This window comes from Trichechus manatus, unplaced genomic scaffold (assembly GCF_000243295.1).
Source record: "Trichechus manatus latirostris isolate Lorelei unplaced genomic scaffold, TriManLat1.0 scaffold00248, whole genome shotgun sequence".
NCBI lineage: Eukaryota > Metazoa > Chordata > Mammalia > Sirenia > Trichechidae > Trichechus > Trichechus manatus.
The window spans coordinates 2,258,277-2,277,511 of NW_004444184.1; the positions used below are offsets into that span (position 1 = coordinate 2,258,277).

Sequence of the window (19,235 nt, forward strand, 5' to 3'; positions counted from 1 at the left end):
TCTCTTTCTGTGTCAGCTCTGGGGGAAGGTTCTTGTCTCTTCTCAGGTTCTGGGCAAAGGCTTGGTTCCTTGGTAATCGTCATATGTTGTAGCATTTACCTTCTCCCATCTCTGCTTGCTTCTCTCTGTCTAATCTGCTCTTTTTAGATTTCAAAGGTGATTGGCTTCAAACACACCCTACAGTGATATGGCTTCTTAACATTACAAAGAAAATTCATTCCCAAATGGGATTTTATCCACAGGTTTATGTGTTAGGAATTACAACACATATTTTTGAGGATCACAATTCAATCCATAACAGGCACAAAAGATGGTATCCTGGTAACTGCAAATCAAATAAATTATAAAAAATGGTAATTCGATTTACATGAAACATAGCTGTGAAGACATCCAACTGGATTGCTGTGGGAATTAGACAAACTAACACCACCGGCACATATATAACACCTAGGATAATATCAGTCAATATAGTAGGTATGGTTTCAATAATCATTTTATATAATCATTACCCCAACGGCCTGCAAACTAGTGATTACACCCAACACTAATTTCAACTCTCTAAAGATACAGCAAAATAAACCATGATGTGTATTTTCAAGTAGCTAAGTTAATCTTACAATGAATTTTCTTCTTGCTCTCCATGGGCATCATTGGGAATTTAAAATTCTAACTAATTAAATCTGTTTTCTCATTCTGATGCAGAGAAGATAAAAAAAAAAAAAAAAGTTGCTCAAAGAATATTATTACTTACATATTATCTATATTATCTAACTTCAAATGTTTAGCTCAACAGAGGTTCAGCCTCCTGGCTTTAGAATTTCTCTCCTCTCATTCCCTTTCCCTCAGTATCGCCACATATACTTACTGTACATTCTCTTAAGGCATGGAATATTCCTTAGTCTATTGTTTTCTCTATGATTCCTTATAAGACCTTCATTTATATGTACTATTTACATTTGACCAAACTGTATGCTGAATATCACTTAATTAAATACGTATTTATTGAGGACTTGATAAATACAAGGCAAATATATTGACCTCAGATCTGTGACTAACCTTCATATACAAGAATTCTGAAAATTTTAATTGGCTCACTAACGTTTCACATTTCCTGAAATGCTCCCAAGAGTTTCTTAAAAATACTTAAAAAAAGGAAAAATTCTCAGAGTATGACATTTTCTACTTAAGTATTATGCTCTTGTAAATTGAGTTTTCAAAATGTTATTAAATAAGAAAAAGTTCATTTTTTACCCTATTTCCAATGGGCTTAGAGAAATAATGTTTATAGTTTGAACATAACAATGTTACAAAATCATTCGGTTTCACTATAGATTAATATAAATATTTATTAATTATTAATTTTATTCATATACTGAAAAGGAAATTTCTGACATGACTACAGTCAATTAAACAAATCCACCCAAAAGACAACCTGTTCCAGCCACCCACACACACACACACACCCACACCCACACACACACACACACACACACACACACACAGAGAGACAAGAATGAGACACAAACAGTGGTGTGAATTTTCGTTAAATCAGATGCACCCTTTGGCTCAGCTGCCAACTTGGCCTTACCTGCAGCCATAACTTGTTATGCACAGCATCTCTCCCTGTGGCGATACACTGAAATGTAGCATTCTGCCCTGCATTGACCTCTACATCCCCCAGACGAAGGAAATGGGGAGATTTATCTGTGAAGGCAGAAAATTAATTTTTTTTTCCACATGAAGAAAACATACTATGTTATTTTTCCCAACAGAATAATGTTTTTAATACTTTTAGCTTTAGCTATGACTAATATCATATGGAAGGAAATTGACTTTTATTCATGCAAGGAAACACCATTTTCTCTCTCCCTCTTACAGTTTTCTTTTCTCAATAGCTCTATTACTTATTTCCCCATAGCTGTTAGAGCATTGCTCCATACACAGTGAGCACTTAATAATTACCACTGATTGACTGGCATAGCATGTTATATGAGTGATAACAAAACAATTACAAATCAAAGCAAGCAAAAGAGATTAAATAGATACAAATCTGAGCAAAATATATAAACATAATGAAAACATACAGTGATACCTAAAATAATTACAAGTACATGGCCATTGAATTATTTAGCTGTAATTTAAGCTGCTAGATTTCTTTTCTTTTTTTAAAACTTCAGTAGTTGTAACCCTCTAATATTTCTAAGAACAGGGAACTATTTTCACTTCCTCAAATATAATATCAACTTAACTGTTGTTAAAACTACTTCCTATCCCTTTATAGTCCTTTAAAGTTATCCAAAAGAAGTATTACACCAGCAAAAAGTGATGACTGCAGTCAAAATGTATATAAAAGTTAGACCATTGTCAAGCAAGTTTTCTCTCCAATTACCTTTTAAAACTGAAGTCTCATTCATGTTTTCCACTGAAAGGATATTTAAAGAAGAAAAGCTAAACCTCAGAGAGTAAAAGAAAAGTGCATGGAGGTCTATATCACACTGACCGCTATTAATGTGCTCAAAGGATATTTTTCTATTTGTTTACTCATAAAAGCCTTTCTTTTATTTAACTTCTATCTTTCAAGAGATGAAAATGAACAGTAGATAGAAACACAATTCTCCTATACTAATGGATTGCAATAACCCAGAAAACCCATTTGAACTTTGAATGAAATGATTTTGTTCTCTTCATTCTTAGAAAGTACCACATGCAATGTATAATTTGGCCCTCCCAGGCAACATCTTTCTCTGATGTCTCGCCTCAGTAGAGCTTTGAAAAAAAGAAATGCTTGAGCTATGGCATGAGCTAGAATAATGGCTCTTAAGACTAGCAATATCAGTATCACCTGGGAACTTGTTAGAAACACTGGTTGCCATACAGTGACTCCAACTCATGGGAACTCCATGTGTTTCAAAATAGAACTGCGTTCCATAGAGTTTTCAGTGGTTGATTTTTCTGAAGTAAATGACTAGGCCTTTCTTTTGAGATGCCTCTGGGTGGCCTCGAACCTCCAATCTTTTGGTTAGCAGTTGAATGTGTTAATCTTTTGCTCTACCCAGTGACTCAGGGAACTTGTGAGAAATGTCATTTCTCTGCCCCATCCTAGACAGTGAATCAGAACTAGTGGAGGGGCCAAGCAATCTGCAATTTCCCATGCCATCTAGGTGATTCTGATGCATGCTGGAGTTTGAGAACCACTCAGCAGGAGCATAGTGCTTGCTCCTTACAAGTTATCCCCTGTCCATGCTGCTTACAATGCAGAGACGTTTCTGCCAGGGAGGGTTACTGAACAGATAATCCAGGATTCACAGGCCTTATAAAATGCTGCTGTTGAGAGATGTAGCTAAAGTTTGAGTTTATGCCAGCTGTTTTATGCTTGAATCTAATGAATGCACGTAATAATTGTTTTTCAGGGAATGTAATATAAACACAAATTTAGTCATGGCATCTGAAGACTAACCAATGTGTATCTAAGGGCATAACTTAACGATGTGGTTAGTAATCTGTTTCTTATTTTGCTTGTTTTCTCTCTGTTTTTGTTTTTAAATATGTATTATAAGAGGTTTATAATGACATTAAAAACAAAAACAAAAAACAGTCTTAAGTTTTGGAATAAAGTGAGCCGTTTTTCTCTCTTCATATCACCCCAAACCTCAGTTTAGCAGATGAACTTAGAGAGGCTTCTTTAAATATTCCTTTCAGTTGAAATCTGATTTATTATTTGTCTTTGCTTTCCTGGATAACTTAATAATACTAAAAAAACTGAACAAGTCCTACATAGAACTACACTGACATCATACTAGTCTTCAGTAATTAAATAACTTAAGAGTCCTTTGATATATGTACAATTAGTTACTAGTCTAAAAATATTTGATTTGGAACCTCTAGTAATATTTCAGTGTTCTTTTAAAGCTTAAAAGCTAAAATTGAACAGAAGGCTAGCAGTAACAATAAAAGAGACAGAAATGACCACTGAACAATCAACAGTCATTGCCAATATAAGACAGGTGTTGTGAGGTCATAGAAAAATACAATTCTTAATCACAACCTACCACAAGGATAACTCAGTACTTGGATATCATCAATGGCAATATAACCGCTTCTCACTCCTGAGACTTCAGCTTCAAATATTACCTGTCAGGAGGAAGTAGAAAACATTTACAACGATCATTTGTAAGGAATTTCCACAGTGGAAGGAGGACAGCTATAGCTCACTCAAGAAACTTAAATTTGATTTTTCTCCTGTAAGAATTAAAACTTATTTTGTAGTGTAATTTCCTAAGTCCTGTTACAAGTGAACGGAAATATCTGAACAGCAATTAAATTACCGAGGTCAAGGAGCTCCCATAATTTTTTTAAGCAACTGCTATTAAATGTTGTTAGCTTTCTCGAAAAAGCAATATACAGGCAGAATGAATAGGCATATACAGCAAATCAGATAACTCTCAAAGTAAATTTTCTCCTATCAATTTCCTATATTTTTCAATATTTATTTAACATGCATTGATCACCTATTATGTGCCAAATAGTATATTAACCACTGAAGATACAAAATAAAGAAATAATTTGAGTTTTTAAGTAGCTGAAGTTGCAAAGATGGAAGTCAACAGATAGATTAGTGTCTTCATAGGCAAAAGAATAATATATGCTGTAATACAACAAAGATACATATCTGGGAAACTAAATGAATATAAGTTTCATGGTCACAAATTCTCAAAAAGGAAAATATAAGATTAAAGAGGTAAATATGGAAGGCCTTGAATGTCACAGGAATGTAGTCAGGAGTATATTCTGTCAACATTTCCATGTCAATAAAAAGAAAAAAATCCTTGCTCAAATTGAAGCTTCCATTATAGACTTTTGTTGTTATAGTTAATACCAGAACTTCTCATGACCTCTGTTTTAATATTGTGTGCCATAACTTTCCAAGAGAATGATTTAGTATGCAGCATTTCAAAGTTTTATTTGACTATGGGCTTGTTAATTCATGAAGACAGATAGAGTATTGTTGGACTGAGCATTTTAGGAAACGCAATGGAAGTCGATATTTAAAATAGGAGTAAAATTTGAATTTTAGAAAGACGTTTGGCTGTAAGGATGGTTTAAATAAGATAATATTGGAAATAGACAGGTAATCTAGTAACAGTGGGAATGGAGAGATGAAAAGAAGCAGGGAAAATGAAAATAATGCTAAGGAAGCAGTCAATATAGAACTTAAAACCCAAACCCATTGCCATCAAGTCGATTCCAACTTATAGCAAACTTAACTCAATTCTGGAGAATGAAGAACTGACATGTAGAACAACTTTCTGATTTCTGACTTGGGCCACTAGACAGGTGATGCTGTCATTAGCCAGGACTAGGAATATAGAAAGAGGTACGCATTTGGGGGAGAAGATAACTGAGTAAGTTTAGGACACTTCAAATTTGATTTGCCTACAAAGAGAAAAAGACTTCCCCTGGAGCTGATGCCCTGAATTTGGACTTTTAGCCTACTGTAACTGTGAGGAAATAAACTTCTCTTCGTTAAAGCCATCCACTTGTGGTGTTTCTGTTATAGCAGCACTAGATGACTAAGACAATCATGGTAAACCAAAAAATCCAAACCCACTGCTGTTAAGTCAATTCCAAATCTTAGTGACTCTATAGGACAGAGTAGAACTGCCCCATAGTGTTTCCAAGGCTATAAATCTTTACAGAAGCCAACTGCCACGTCTTCCTCCTCCTGAGTGGCTGGTGGGTTCAAACTGCTAACCTTCTGGTTAGTAGCTGAGCGCTTTAACCACTGTGCCACCAGGGTTCCTATAGACAAAGGTAAATAATATCAAATGTAGGAGAGAAGTCAAGAAAAACTAAAACAAAAAAGCACCAATTGGAGTTAGCCATTAAGTGTTTTCTCGTAATCTTTACATGAACAGTTTTGCTATATTTGATGAGCAAGAGCTTGACTGAATGGACTGATAATAATTCACATTTATTGAGCACTCAGTGCATACAAGAGACTCTTCTAAGCTAGCGTGCACACTCCCACTCACTCTTGTGTGCACTGTTTTTGTTATTCTGTATATATATACACGTATAAACACACACGTAAACTCATTTAATCCTCACTACCATCATGAGGTAAGTATTATTTGTATCCTTATTTTAACAAAATATTACACAACTTGACCAAGGTCTAACAACCAACAGTGGTGGAGCCAGGACTGGAACCCAGGCATTCTGTCTCCAGAGACCATGTATTCATCACTCACTGCTTCTCAAGACAAAGAAGCAAAGAGAGAGTATTTTTTTAAGTCTTTAAAATTAAAGTCATTATAAATAGCACACTGATTAAATCTTATATGTGATAAACCACAGTATCTATGAGCATTAAACCACCCCCACTCTCACATGGTACTCTCACATTCACCCTAAAGCCTCCAACAATGGGATAGAGTAGGATGGGGCAGCTCAGATCCCTTCCACTCACTTCCATCATAAACCTTTTCTTGTGTTACTTCTTTTCTATTTCAAGTTTGCCCTTTTTGACTGTTGATTAATTGCCATAAATTAAACCTGAGAAGGAGGAGAACAGGGTCTGTGTGGGAAGAGAAATGCTTCACTATAAAAGGATGGATAATCACTGAACACAGAAGTGTGTGTGTATGCGTGTGTGTGTGACTTACCTTTTATATCATGGACTCAGTATGAATGCAAAATTGTCATGGCACTTTCTAAATACTGGAACAAGAGTTTAGCAAGAAATCGAGGAGAGAATCAAATACTTTAAATAATATATATATTGAGTCAATTGTAGTATAGGGCACTTTCCTGGAGGCAAGAAAAGTTGAATTTGACTCTCGACTCTCCTGTATACAAATTCCTCAGCAAATTTCATCCTTTAAAAGCCAAGTCTCAACTTCAGTTTTTATTATAAAATTTAATGTGGATTAAATGATAGCAGATGTAAAACTGCTGTATAAGTCAGAAGGTATGGTTATCAGCATTGCTAATATGTGAGATTTGTATAAATATATCCTAGAAAAATAATTTTTATTTGATAGAATTCTGGTCAAAGAAAGAGAAGGCATAGAAAGAAAAACTGAGAAAACCATATTAAAAAAAAATGACATCATTATGGACAAATCATACAGCTGTATAATTAATCTTTGTTAGTTATTTTCTTCCAATTTTGTTGTAATCAGCATTCATTAAATTATTTTTACTTCTAAGCGTATCTTAGTTTTACTTGCTTGTATTGTTTAACTTCCTTTGCTTCACATAGGTGATAAGTTTAAACAAGATTATTGCACCCTTGGGAAAAATTTTCTTATTTCAATTGTGCTTTATTCAGGACAATAAATTTAGGTCTTGATTTAAAAGGAGGCAAAAGGATTGGTTTTTTACTAAAGGGTGGGAAAAACTGTTTCTCTTTTTAGTGACCTCATTTACCTAGCTAAGTGTTGGCTTTGCCTCATTAACAAAAGGTAGAGGAAATTTCTAAGATCAAATTCCTTTACTACTAAAGATCTAATCAGTTTTATCACTTCAACAGAGCCCTCACCTTGTAAAGCTCTCTGTCCAGTCAGGAGAAACAAATCTCAATAGCTTAATTATGCAAAGCTTGCCTGAGCTAATGTTCAGGTCAGATCTAATGCTTGGTGTCAAGCTGTCAACCAGTGCTTCTCAGAAGAACAGAGCAAATGAAGCCATACCAGATGTCAACATTAACCCAACCAGGAGGCCAGCCTGAGAGCAGAATGAATGGGCTCTGCTTTTCATGCTGTTTTCACTTTACTCCATTATCTGAAATAGTGAAGATGATGATTCTAATCAAATTTTTGCTACTCTAGCAACATTCCTGGATTACTAACTAAGTGGAGTAAAGTTGAATTAAAGTAGAAAAACAACTGCAGGCCCTAAAGAACAACTTTATTCTCTGGTAAAACTAAACTAAATACATATCTGCAGAAGAATACCAAATATAATGAAAATCTGAACTAGATGGCAATAAGCCGAGGATCTAATCCTTGGTTTGCTATTACAAGTAAACAGACCAATTTATTTAACCTGTGTCTTTGTGTCCTCATCTGGCAATACTGGCCTTGTCTATATCCAAGTGTCTGTCAGTTTATGGTACTGTGGGAGCTTGAGTGTTGCTGTGATGCTGGAAGCTATGCCACTAGTATTCAAATGCCAGCACGGTCACCTATGGTGAACAGGTTTCAGCTGAGCTTCCAGACTAAGACAGACTAGGAAGAAGAACTCGGCTGCTTATTTCTGTAAAGAATTAGCCAGTGAAACCCTTATGAATAGCAACAGAACGTTGTCTGATATAATGCCTGAAGATGAGCCCCCCAGGTTGGAAGTCACTCGAAAGACTACTGGGGAAGAGCTGCCTCATCAAAGTAGAGTGGACCTTAATGATGTAGATGGTCCCAAGTTTTCGAGACCTTCATTTGCTGATGTGGCATGACTCAAAATGAGAAGAAACAGCTACAAACATCCACTAACAATTGGAATGTGGCATGTACAAAGTATGAATCTAGGAAAATTGGAAACGGTCAAAAATGAAATGGAACACATAAACATCGATATCCCAGGCATTAGTGAGCTGAAATGGACTGGGATTGGCCATTCTAAATCGGACAATCATATGGTCTACTATGCCGGGAATGACAGCTTAAAGAGAAATGGCGTTGCATTCATCGTCAAAAGGAACATTTCAAGATCTATCCTGAAGTACAATGCTGTCAGTGATAGGATAAATCTATATGCCTACAAGGAAGACCAGTTATGACTATTATTCAAATTTACACACCAACCACTAAGAACAAAGATGAAGAAATTGAAGATATTTACCAACTTCTGCAGTCTGAAATTGATCAAATATGCAATCAGATGAATTTGTAATTTCCGCTGATTGGAATGGGAAAGTTGGAAACAAAGAAGAAGGGTCGGTAGTTGGAAAATATGGCCTTGGTGATAGAAACAATACCGGTGATCATATGATAGAATTTTGCAAGACCAGCGACTTCTTCATCGAAAATACCTTTCTTCAACAACATAAATGGCGACTATACATGTGGACCTTGACGGGTGGAATACACAGGAATCAAATCGACTACATCTGTGGAAAGAGACGATGGAGAAGCTCGATATCATCAGTTAGAACAAGGCCAGGGGCCGACTGCAGAACAGACCATCAACTGCTCATATGCAAGTTCAAGGTGAAACTGAAGAAAATTAGAACAAGTCCACGAGAGCCAAAGTATGACCTTGCGTATATCCCACCTGAATTTAGAGACCATCTGAAGAATAGATTTGATTCACTGAACACCAATGACCAAAGACCAGATGAGTTGTGGAATGACATCAAGGACATCATACATGAAGAAAGCAAGAGGTCATTAAAAAGACAAGAAAGAAAGAAAAAACCAAATGGATGTCAGAAGAGACTCTGAAACTTGCTCTTGAATGGCGAGTAGCTAAAGCAAAAGGAAGAAATGATGAAGTTAAAGAAATGAACAGAAGATTTCAAAGAGTGGCTTGAGAAGACAAAGTAAAATATTATAATGACATGTGCAAAGAGTAGGAGACAGAAAACCTAAAGGGAAGAACACCCTCGGCATTTCTCAAGCTGAAAGAAATGAAGAAAAATTTTCAAGCCTTGAGTTGCATGGCGAAGGATTCTACAGGGAATATGTTAAATGACGCAGGAAGCATCAAAAGAAGATGGAAGGAATACACAGAGTCATTATAACAAAAAGAAGTGGTCAATGTTCAACCATTTCAGGAGGTAGCATATGATCAGGAACCGATGGTACTGAAGGAAGAAATCCAAGCTGCACTGAAAGCACTGGCGAAAATGAAGGCTCCAGGAATTGAGGGAATACCAATTGAGATGTCTCAACAAATGGATGCAACGCTGGAAGTGCTCACTCGTCTATCCCATGAAATTTGGAAGACAGCTACGTGGCCAATCGACTGGAAGAGATCCATATTTATGCCTATTCCCAAGAAAAGTGGGTGATCCAACTAACCACGGAAATTATCTAACAATATCACTAATATCCCATGCAACTAAAATTTTGCTGAAGATAATTCAAAAGCAGCTGCAGCAGTATATCGAAGGCAACTGCCACAAATTCAAGCTGGAATCAAAAGGGGACGTGGAACCAGGGATGTCATTGCTGATGTCAGATGGATCCTGGCTGAAAGCAGGGGACACCAGAAAGATGTTTACCTGTGTTTTATTGACTATGCAAAGGCATTCAACTGTGGGGTCATAACAAATTATGGATAACATTGCAAAGAATGGGAATTCCAGAACACTTAACTTTGGTCATGGTGAACCTTTACATAGATCAAGAGGCAGTCATTCAAACAGAATAAGGGGATACTGCATGGTTTAAAATCAGGAAAGGTACTGTTTCATGAGAAACTATTTGTTCTGTAAGCCTTCACCTGAAGTACAATAAAAAAACATATATATATAAAAATAATAATAAAATAAAATCAGGAAAGGTGTGCGTTAAGGTTGTATCCTTTCACCATACCTATTCAATCTGTATGCTGAGCAAATAATTCAAGAAGCTGGACTCTATGAAGAAGAACAGGGCATCAAGATCGGAGGAAGATGCATTAACAACCTGAGTTATGCAGGTGACACAACTTTGCTTGCTGAAAGTGAAGAGGACTTGAAGCACTTACTCATGAAGATCAAAGACCACAGTCTTCAGTATGGATTATACCTCAACATAAAGAAAACAAAAATCTCCATAAATGGACCAATAAGCAACATGATGATAAATGGAGAAAAGACTGAAGTTGTCAAGGATTTCATTTTACTTGGATCCATAATCGACGACCACAGAAGCAACAGTCAAGAAATCAAAAGACTCATTGCATTGGGCAAATCTGCTTCAAAACCTCTTTAAAGTGTTGAAAAGCAAAGATGTCACCTTGAAGACTAAGGTGCGCCTGACCCAAGTGGTGGTGTTTTCAATCACTTCATATGCATGTGAAAGCTGGAGAATGAATAAGGAAGACTGAAGAGGAATTGACACCTTTCAACTGTGGTGCTGGTAAAGAATATTGAATATACCATGGACTGCCAGAAGAATGTACAAATCTGTCTTGGAAGAAGTAGAACCAGAATACTCCTTAGAAGCAAGGATTACGAGACTACAACTCACATACTTTGGACATGTTATCAGGAGGGATCAGTCCCTAGAGAAGGACATCAAGCTTGGTAAAGTAGAGGGTCACTGAAAAAGAGGAAGACCCTCAACAAGATGCGTTGACACAGTGGCTGCAACAATGGGCTCAAGCACAACGATTGCGAGGACGGTGCAGGACTGGGTAGTGTTTTGCTCTGTTGTACATTAGGTTGCTATGAGTCAGAACTGACTCGAGGGCACCTAACAACACCAAAAATATCATATGTTTGTCATGAAGGTTAAAGATATATGTCCAATGACTGAATGAAATATGAAATACCATAATAGAAAATATGACGATATTGAAAAAAAAAATTTAATTGCCCTTAATTTTCGTTACAATATAGCATAGTGTTAAGAATCGTGACTCCAACATCAGATATTTATTTAGTTCATAATCTTTAATTGTGTGAGCTTGGGTTAAGTTATGTAAAATCTTCTAAATTTCAGTTATTTTCTTCAATAAAACAAATTATTAGTATCCACTTTAGGATCTCAGGGATGGTTAAATGAGATAGGTACATGAAACCTTTACCACAGCGCCTGGTACACAGAGAGTGCTCTACATTGAAAAGTGGCACTGCTGCCATCTTGGGAATAAAACATCCACAAATGACACATGTTTAAAATGAAATTTCTTTCCATTCCCTTCTACTTCTTCCCATCAAACTCTAACTCCCACACTCAATTTGGACAAAAAAAAATAGAATAAACTGATATTTTATTCCATAAATCTATTTAAATTGGTGTTTTTGTGATTTAAAGTGTTAAGCACTGAGTTTTACTAATGCACATTTAAAGGTAAACTACACATTTGCTTTCAAAGAACGAATGTTCCAAAATGAATACATGCTTCTAAATACCTATGTCCATAGTTAGATAGTGAATAAAATAACCATCTCTAATATAAATGAAGATGACTAAGGTTACAGATCCAACCACATCAGTGTTAATTTAAAAGCACATATATCTGTATCCCTCCATATAAAGTGAGGTCTCAAAGTTAGGCAATGTGACTGACTCAACTTCGTGTCTACAGAGCTTATTCACAGTGCCTGTCACAAAGTAGATATTTAACAGACATTAGATGAACAGAAAAAAATTTATATATATATATGTATATATATATATATATATATATTACATGAGAGAGCAAAATGATAACTTAGTGTGAGATGGTATAGGGTAGGATCCAAATTAGGAGAGGGCTCTGCCTTTTAAATAACATGAGGGAAAAAAAGAACATATGAAGGTGTGGGATATTTTGCAGGATTGGTAGATAAGGGAGTTTTTGTTTTATGGCCTCAATTTTCTCAGCTATATTTAAGGAATCGGCTGGTAAAATAGGGAGTAGTTGGAGTTAGAGATAATGGTTATGGTGAGGAATGGAGAAGAGAATGTGAAAGGGTATTGAACAAAGAAATGTATAGTAGGATTTCCATTTCCAGGAGTACTGTGGGCCCAGTTGAAGTTAATGATCATAGATTTATAGTAATCCCAACCTACCATATTGTATGATATTTTTACAGCATTTGTTTAAACTTAAGCCCAGAAACAGTAGATAGAACAAAGGAAGCAAAGGAGTTTATGGAAATGGCAAAAGTATGACAAAAGCAATCACAAAAATGATCAGCACAATTTGATATGATAAGCAAGTTGATGAATCAGGAAAAGACATATGGTTTGATGGACCGGAGCTTCCCATGAGATTGATGAATAATTTCAGGTAGGAGTAAAACATATAAACTGGATGGAGACGTGTTTGTGGTTAGAGAATGAGATGCTTAAATGTAAATATATGACAGTTATAAGATATTGCAATATCCATTTAACCACAGCAGTGGGTTGCTGAGGTAAAAAGAGGAAGGCTATCTTTGGAGATGAAAAGGTGAAGGAACTGAACTACCATTGGAATTTCCACAAAGACGATGAAGTCATCAGGATGATGTTGGGTGTTAGGAGTGGAGGGAGCCACTCTAAATGATGCTAGTGCCAAAGTTTACAATGAATAGAAGAAAATGACTCAGAGTTCAGTGGAAGATAATAATGAGGGTGGTGGCATGGCAGAAAGGAAAGAAACTAAAATGGGCAGGGATGTTTTCTATCCACTGACCTGATTCTAAGTTACATGGGAATTAACATCTGCCATTTTAGAGGTTGTATGAGAAGTGTCCCCAGGCTACAGCCACAAAGAAATTGCAATTATAATTATATAATTGATTGTATAAATAAATTGTTGATGTTTATCTCCCCCACTAAAATTTAAGCTTATTGAGGGTGATGACTATGTCTGTATAATTCCCTATTCCATCACTGAATTTCAAGAATCTCAAGGGCTGGAAAGCATTCCAATATATTGGAGAAGACAACAATTACAATATTAGTGGATGCTAGTTAATAGGTTTGTTTCAAAGAGAAAAACGGGATATGGTATTTAGTTCATTTTTGCCTAACTTATAAAACTATGCTGACATAATAAAATGACTCTCCCTCGAGAAAGTTCCAGATAATTTTCTCGAGCGAATTTAGAAATCATGAAAACATAATTACTTGCCTTGAATGCTTAAATAATGCTGTGAGGCCTACTTTCTACTGATAGGCCCCAGAAGATCTAAGTAGAATGAGTCAAATATCTATGTGAAAATATCACAATTTAGAATCCAGATTCTTTCTGTCCATACTCAAACATTAATATACACATAACTGACAGGTGACACAAAGAGACCAATGCATAGCCAGTAGTCTCTGTCAGCCACTATAGCCCCTCTTACAGGCATTGCCAATTAGCAATTCTGCTTTTTCAACTAAGGATTAGCCGAAAGTGTCAGACAAAAAGAGCTCTCCATGTCAGATCCTGCATGCCAGGCTGGTTTGTCTATTGATTCACGTAATAGTTCACTTGTAAGAGTCTAAAGTATAGAAGTGCCTTTAGTAATGGCCTTGGGGCTCTCTAAAACTAATGAATTCTTACCAGTCCTTGGCTATTTGTTGCTTGCTTATTTAGTTCCTGAATGACATATACACCTTTAATCACAAAAGTTACATAGATAAAACAGTCAAGCAAGGGAAACACATTCTTTGGCTTGAAAGTTGCTTGAAGGAGAAAGGCAAGAGAAGGGAGGGGGCGAGAAAAGGGAACTGTTTCTAATTATAAACCAACTAAATATGGAAGGCAATTAAAACATATAATCAAGCCCTAATCAATTCTTCATCTAAAATCCTTTCAAATTTCAGATTTTAGCTAGCCTTAGCACTTCCAAGACTTAAAGCTACGTATCAGATTTCCTGGGTCATGGGAATGTTCGGTTTAATTGTTATACATGTGATCTTGGCCCAAGGAATTCCTACGTGATGTCCTTAAACTGTATCCCTTCAACTATCTCAGGCAGAATAGATTCTGAAATGGAATTCCAAATCATTGACTTTCCTTAAGATGCCCTAGGACTAAATACGGCTAGTTCTTTAGGACTATTCCTGCCCAGACGTCACAGTCTGTAGACGGTAACTAGGGCTCCAGAGATTCTAAAACCAACATTCCTTTTACCTGAGTACATTAAGACTTTTTATATAATTACAGGCTCTGTCTCCTCAGCAGGAGCTGCTGCATCTTTTTAGATATTCTTTCTCTCTTTCTCCCTCATATATGTAAGGAGCCTGGGTGGCACAAGTGGTTTGTGATCAGCTGCTAATCTAAAGGCTGGCGGTTTGAAACCACCCAGGAGCTCCGCGAAAGAAAAGCTTTGTGAACTGCTTCCGTAAAGATTACAGCCAAGAAAACCCTATGGAGCATTTCTGCTCTGTAATACATGGTGTTGCCATTAGTCAAGATCGATTTGCCAGCCACAGGTTTGTGTGCGTATGTGTGTATAAATATATACATACATACACACACACACACACAGTTCAATCAATACATAATATTTATATAAATATTGTAATACTGTCATAGTGATGTAAGTTGTTATCAGAATGCATATACTACAAATACTGTAACCAAGTATGTTTTAATAAAACCTCAGTGCATTCAATTACAAAGGCTTTGGTTACAAAAATATCCAAAAGTTTAGCATTACCAACTGCTTAAGTGATGAGAGGGACTACCATGTGATCTAACGTGGGTGACAATATTGGGCATAACAGGACTGCACTTCCATGATAAACAACCACAGTATCCATCCAACTGCAACCCTTTTCAGAGGGAAAGCATGTCCGCCTGATAAACAACAGAACATTGGTCAAAGCATATGCCAGTGACAAGGAAACATTAAAAATGCAGGACCACAGATCAAAAGGACAGAATAAAACCTAAGATAGTTCATGCAAAAGTATATTGTATGAAAGAAAAACCTAAAGAAGGAGATTTTAGAGGGATCTACACTGAAATGAAAATGTATGCATAGTACATTCCTATGCTTCAAATTAGCCCAGGGAGTTGGCTATTCCTAATATAATCATCAACAGTATCTGGAAGATCTAAATAAAGGAACTAACAATAATCATTTTCAGAGCTTATGCTGCAATGTTTAAGTTCATAATAATAGCCCATTATTTATTTCAATAAAGTCTTTCTTCGTGAAATTTTGAACTTATAAAAAATTACCAATGTTCTTTTAAATTTGCTTTAGATACTGATGCAAATTAATATGTATCAAAAACACATGGCTTCCATAATGTGGCTAAAGAAGACCTAGACAAACTTCTCATCTGTGAAAACAAATACACTAGAACTTGAACCATGAATGAATAATATTCACAAAATAAACGAAAGAGAAATTTTTATGTTCTTTGCATGTTCTCTATATCATTGACTATCTCAGGAAAAAGGTATAGATTGCTCTCTCAAAAAGGTTTTGATATATGACCCTTATGAAAAGTGATATAGACACATGTACACAGAGCACAGTTAAGTGCATGCTAGCTCTGATGGTTAAGACTCTGTGTCAACTTGGCTGGGCCATGATTCTCCGTGTTTTAATGTAATCACTCCCATGATTGAATATACTATGAGTAGCCAATCACATGAAAGGGAGTCTCCTTGGGGGTGTGGCCCACATCTGTATATAAGCAGACGTTCTGGCTTTTTGCTCTCTCTGGATCCTGTGGCTGCTTCCTGTCGTCTCATCGCCCGTTCTTGGGACTTGAGCTGTCAGCTTACCTGCCGAACCCGGGATTCGTCGATCTGCACAGCCTGTGAGCGGGAGCCCTGCTCTCCAACCTGCCGATCTTGGGCTTGCCAGCTTCTGCAGCTGCGTGACTTAGGAGAGGCCTCTACCCTGATCCACCGACTTGGGATGTTCTAGCCTCTACAATCACATGAGCTGTTTCCTTGATATAATCTCTCTCTATAGATATATATTTGTACACTTTACTGGTTTTCCTTCTCTAGACAATCCAGCCTAAGACATTTGGTACTGGGAGTGGTTCTAGAGAAACAAAATTGTAAGGATGAGTTTTCTAAATTGGTTCTCAAGCCTAGCTGGTCATAAAGACATTGATGACTCTGCTTCCAGCAGTAAAGAGATCACTGCTAGTCCATGGAGCGCGGTGGTGATACAAATACGCAAAACATCACCACCGGTAGATCAGGTATTGGTGAAAGGTGAGGCTCAGGGTGAACATGTGTGATATCCTTCTACAGCTTTGTCAGAATGAGAAGTATAAGGAAGCTGGTTGGTTTGTCCTACTTTCGCTAGAGAAACTGATGAAGGAAAGAGATGCGCTCAGGGCTTCAGAGTCAAGGCTCAAGTGCCACATACATGACCTCAAGGCTACCATTGTGCTTTGAAAGAAAGCCTTATTTCTTGTAGTAACAGCCAAAATTTCTGAAAACCAAACCAAGAGTCTTATCGTAAGAGTGGCTGAATTACAACGCCAGCTCAATTGCAAACCTCGAGAGGTGTCTGAAGTTAAAGTAAGGGCATTGATTGGGAAGAGATGGGATCCTGAGACTTGGGATGGGGACATACAGGCAGATAATCAGGAAGCTGGGGACATTGAGCCTGTAAATTCTGTTGAATCACTCTTGCCAGCAGAACCAGTTCCATCTGAAGAGATTACTTCATGTTTGTCTGCTAAACCACCCTGCCCAGAAAAACCATTAGCCCCTCCACTCCCATCTGAGGAGATTAGCCCTAGCCCAGCTGCCTCTAAAGAGGACTTGCCTGAGTCATTGCCTAGAGCATCACCTGAGGCAGATGCTTTACAATATAATGCTGAATGTTCTCAAAACAATTCCACACTACCGATTCTGGCTTCTAGACCTAGAACTAGGCTTAAGTCCCAGTGAGCCCCAAAAGGTGAAGAACAAAGTGTGACCCAGGAGGAGGTACACTACACTCCAAAAGAACTACTTGAGTTTTCTAATATGTACAAACAGAAACCTGGGAAATATGTGTGGGAATGGCTATTAAGGGTGTGGGATAATGGTGCAAGGAACATAAAGATGGATCAGTCTGAGTTTATTGATATGGGTCCACTAAGCACAGACTGTTCCTTCAATGTTGCAGCTAGAGAAGTTAGGAAAGCATCTAATAGTTTATTTGGCTGGGTTGCTGAAGCATGGATTATGAGGTGGCTGACACTAAATCAAGTTGAAGTACCAGACCTGCCTTGGTATACTGTAGAAGAAGGTATCCAAAGACTTAGGGAAATTGGCATGCTAGAGTGGATTTATCAAGTTAGACCCACAGACCCACACATGGAGTGTCCAGAGGACACAACTTTTACCACAAATGTGAGGAACAAATTTGTGAAGGGAACTCCAGTATCCTTGAAGACTGCTGTGATTGCTATTTTATGTAAGTCAGACTTGACAGTGGGAACTGCCCTAACTGAATTAAGACACCTAACTACAATGGGGCTGATTGGACCCTGTGGTAGTAGGGGCCAAGTGGCTGCACTCAATCGACAAAGACAAGGTGGGCGTGTTTACAGTAATGGACAGAGGAGTAAAAGCAGTAATCAGAATACTCTGACTCGTATGGACTTACGGCATTGGCTAATTAGTCATGGTGTCCCTAGGAGTGAAATAGATAGGACATCTACTAAATATTTACTTGATCTATACAAACAGATGAATTCTAGGTCAGGAGAACAGCAGTCTAACTCAAATCACCAGAATAGAGAGTCATGGTCCCTCAATCAATTCCCAGATTTGAGTGAGTTTAAAGACCCACAACCCCTTGAATGAAGGGGAGGCCAGGTCCCCTTGAGGAAGGACTCCAATACACTGCCAAAAATTTTTACTGTTAATCTTTCTCCCAGCCTTCCCCAAAGAGACCTACGGCCTTTTAAGAGAGTGACTGTCCATTGGGGAAAAGGAAATAATCAGACTTTTCAGGGATTACTGAATACTGGCTCTGAGCTGACACTAATTCCAGGAGATGTAAAACGTCACTGTGGCCCACCAGTCAGAGTGGGGGCATATGGAGATCAGGTTATTAATGGAGTCTTGGCTCATGTCCATCTCACAGTGGGTCCAGTGGGTCCCCAAACCCATCCTGTAGTGATTACCCCAGTTCCAGAATGCGTAATTGGAATAGAAATACTTAGCAACTAGCAGAACCCCCACATTGGATCTCTGACGAATAGAGTAAGGGCTATTATGATAGAAAAAGCCAAGTGGAAGCCATTAGAACTGCCCCTACCTAGGAAAATAGTAAACCAAAAGCAGTACCACATTCCTGGAAGGATTGCAGAGATTACTGCCACCATCAAGGACTTGAAGTATGCAGGGGTGGTGATTCCCACCACATGCCCATTCAACTCGCCTATTTAGCCTGTGCAAAAAAACAGATGGATCTTGGAGAATGGCAGTACATTATCGAAAACTTAACCAGGTGGTGACTCCAATTGCAGCTGCTGTTCCAGATGTTATTTCACTGCTTGAGCAAATTAATACATCTCCTGGTACCTAGTACGCAGCTACTGATCTGGCTAATGCCTTTTTCTCCATACCTGTTTCAATGGACCACCAGAAGCAGTTTGCCTTCAGCTGGCAAGGCCAACAATACACCTTCACTTGCCTACCTCAGG

At 37.5% G+C, this 19,235-nt stretch overlaps 1 protein-coding gene across 1 annotated transcript in view; it reads right to left on the reverse strand.

Moving 5' to 3' along the window:
- Nucleotides 1-19,235, reverse strand: part of PTPRK (protein tyrosine phosphatase receptor type K) — a 542,545-nt gene that overhangs the window by 330,565 nt on the left and 192,745 nt on the right. The window contains exons 3-4 of the mRNA XM_023724464.1: nt 4,050-4,131; nt 1,589-1,704 (exon numbers count right to left, since the gene is read on the reverse strand). Of these exons, the coding sequence (XP_023580232.1) occupies nt 1,589-1,704; nt 4,050-4,131 (198 nt within the window). The remainder of the gene's footprint in view (nt 1-1,588; nt 1,705-4,049; nt 4,132-19,235) is intronic.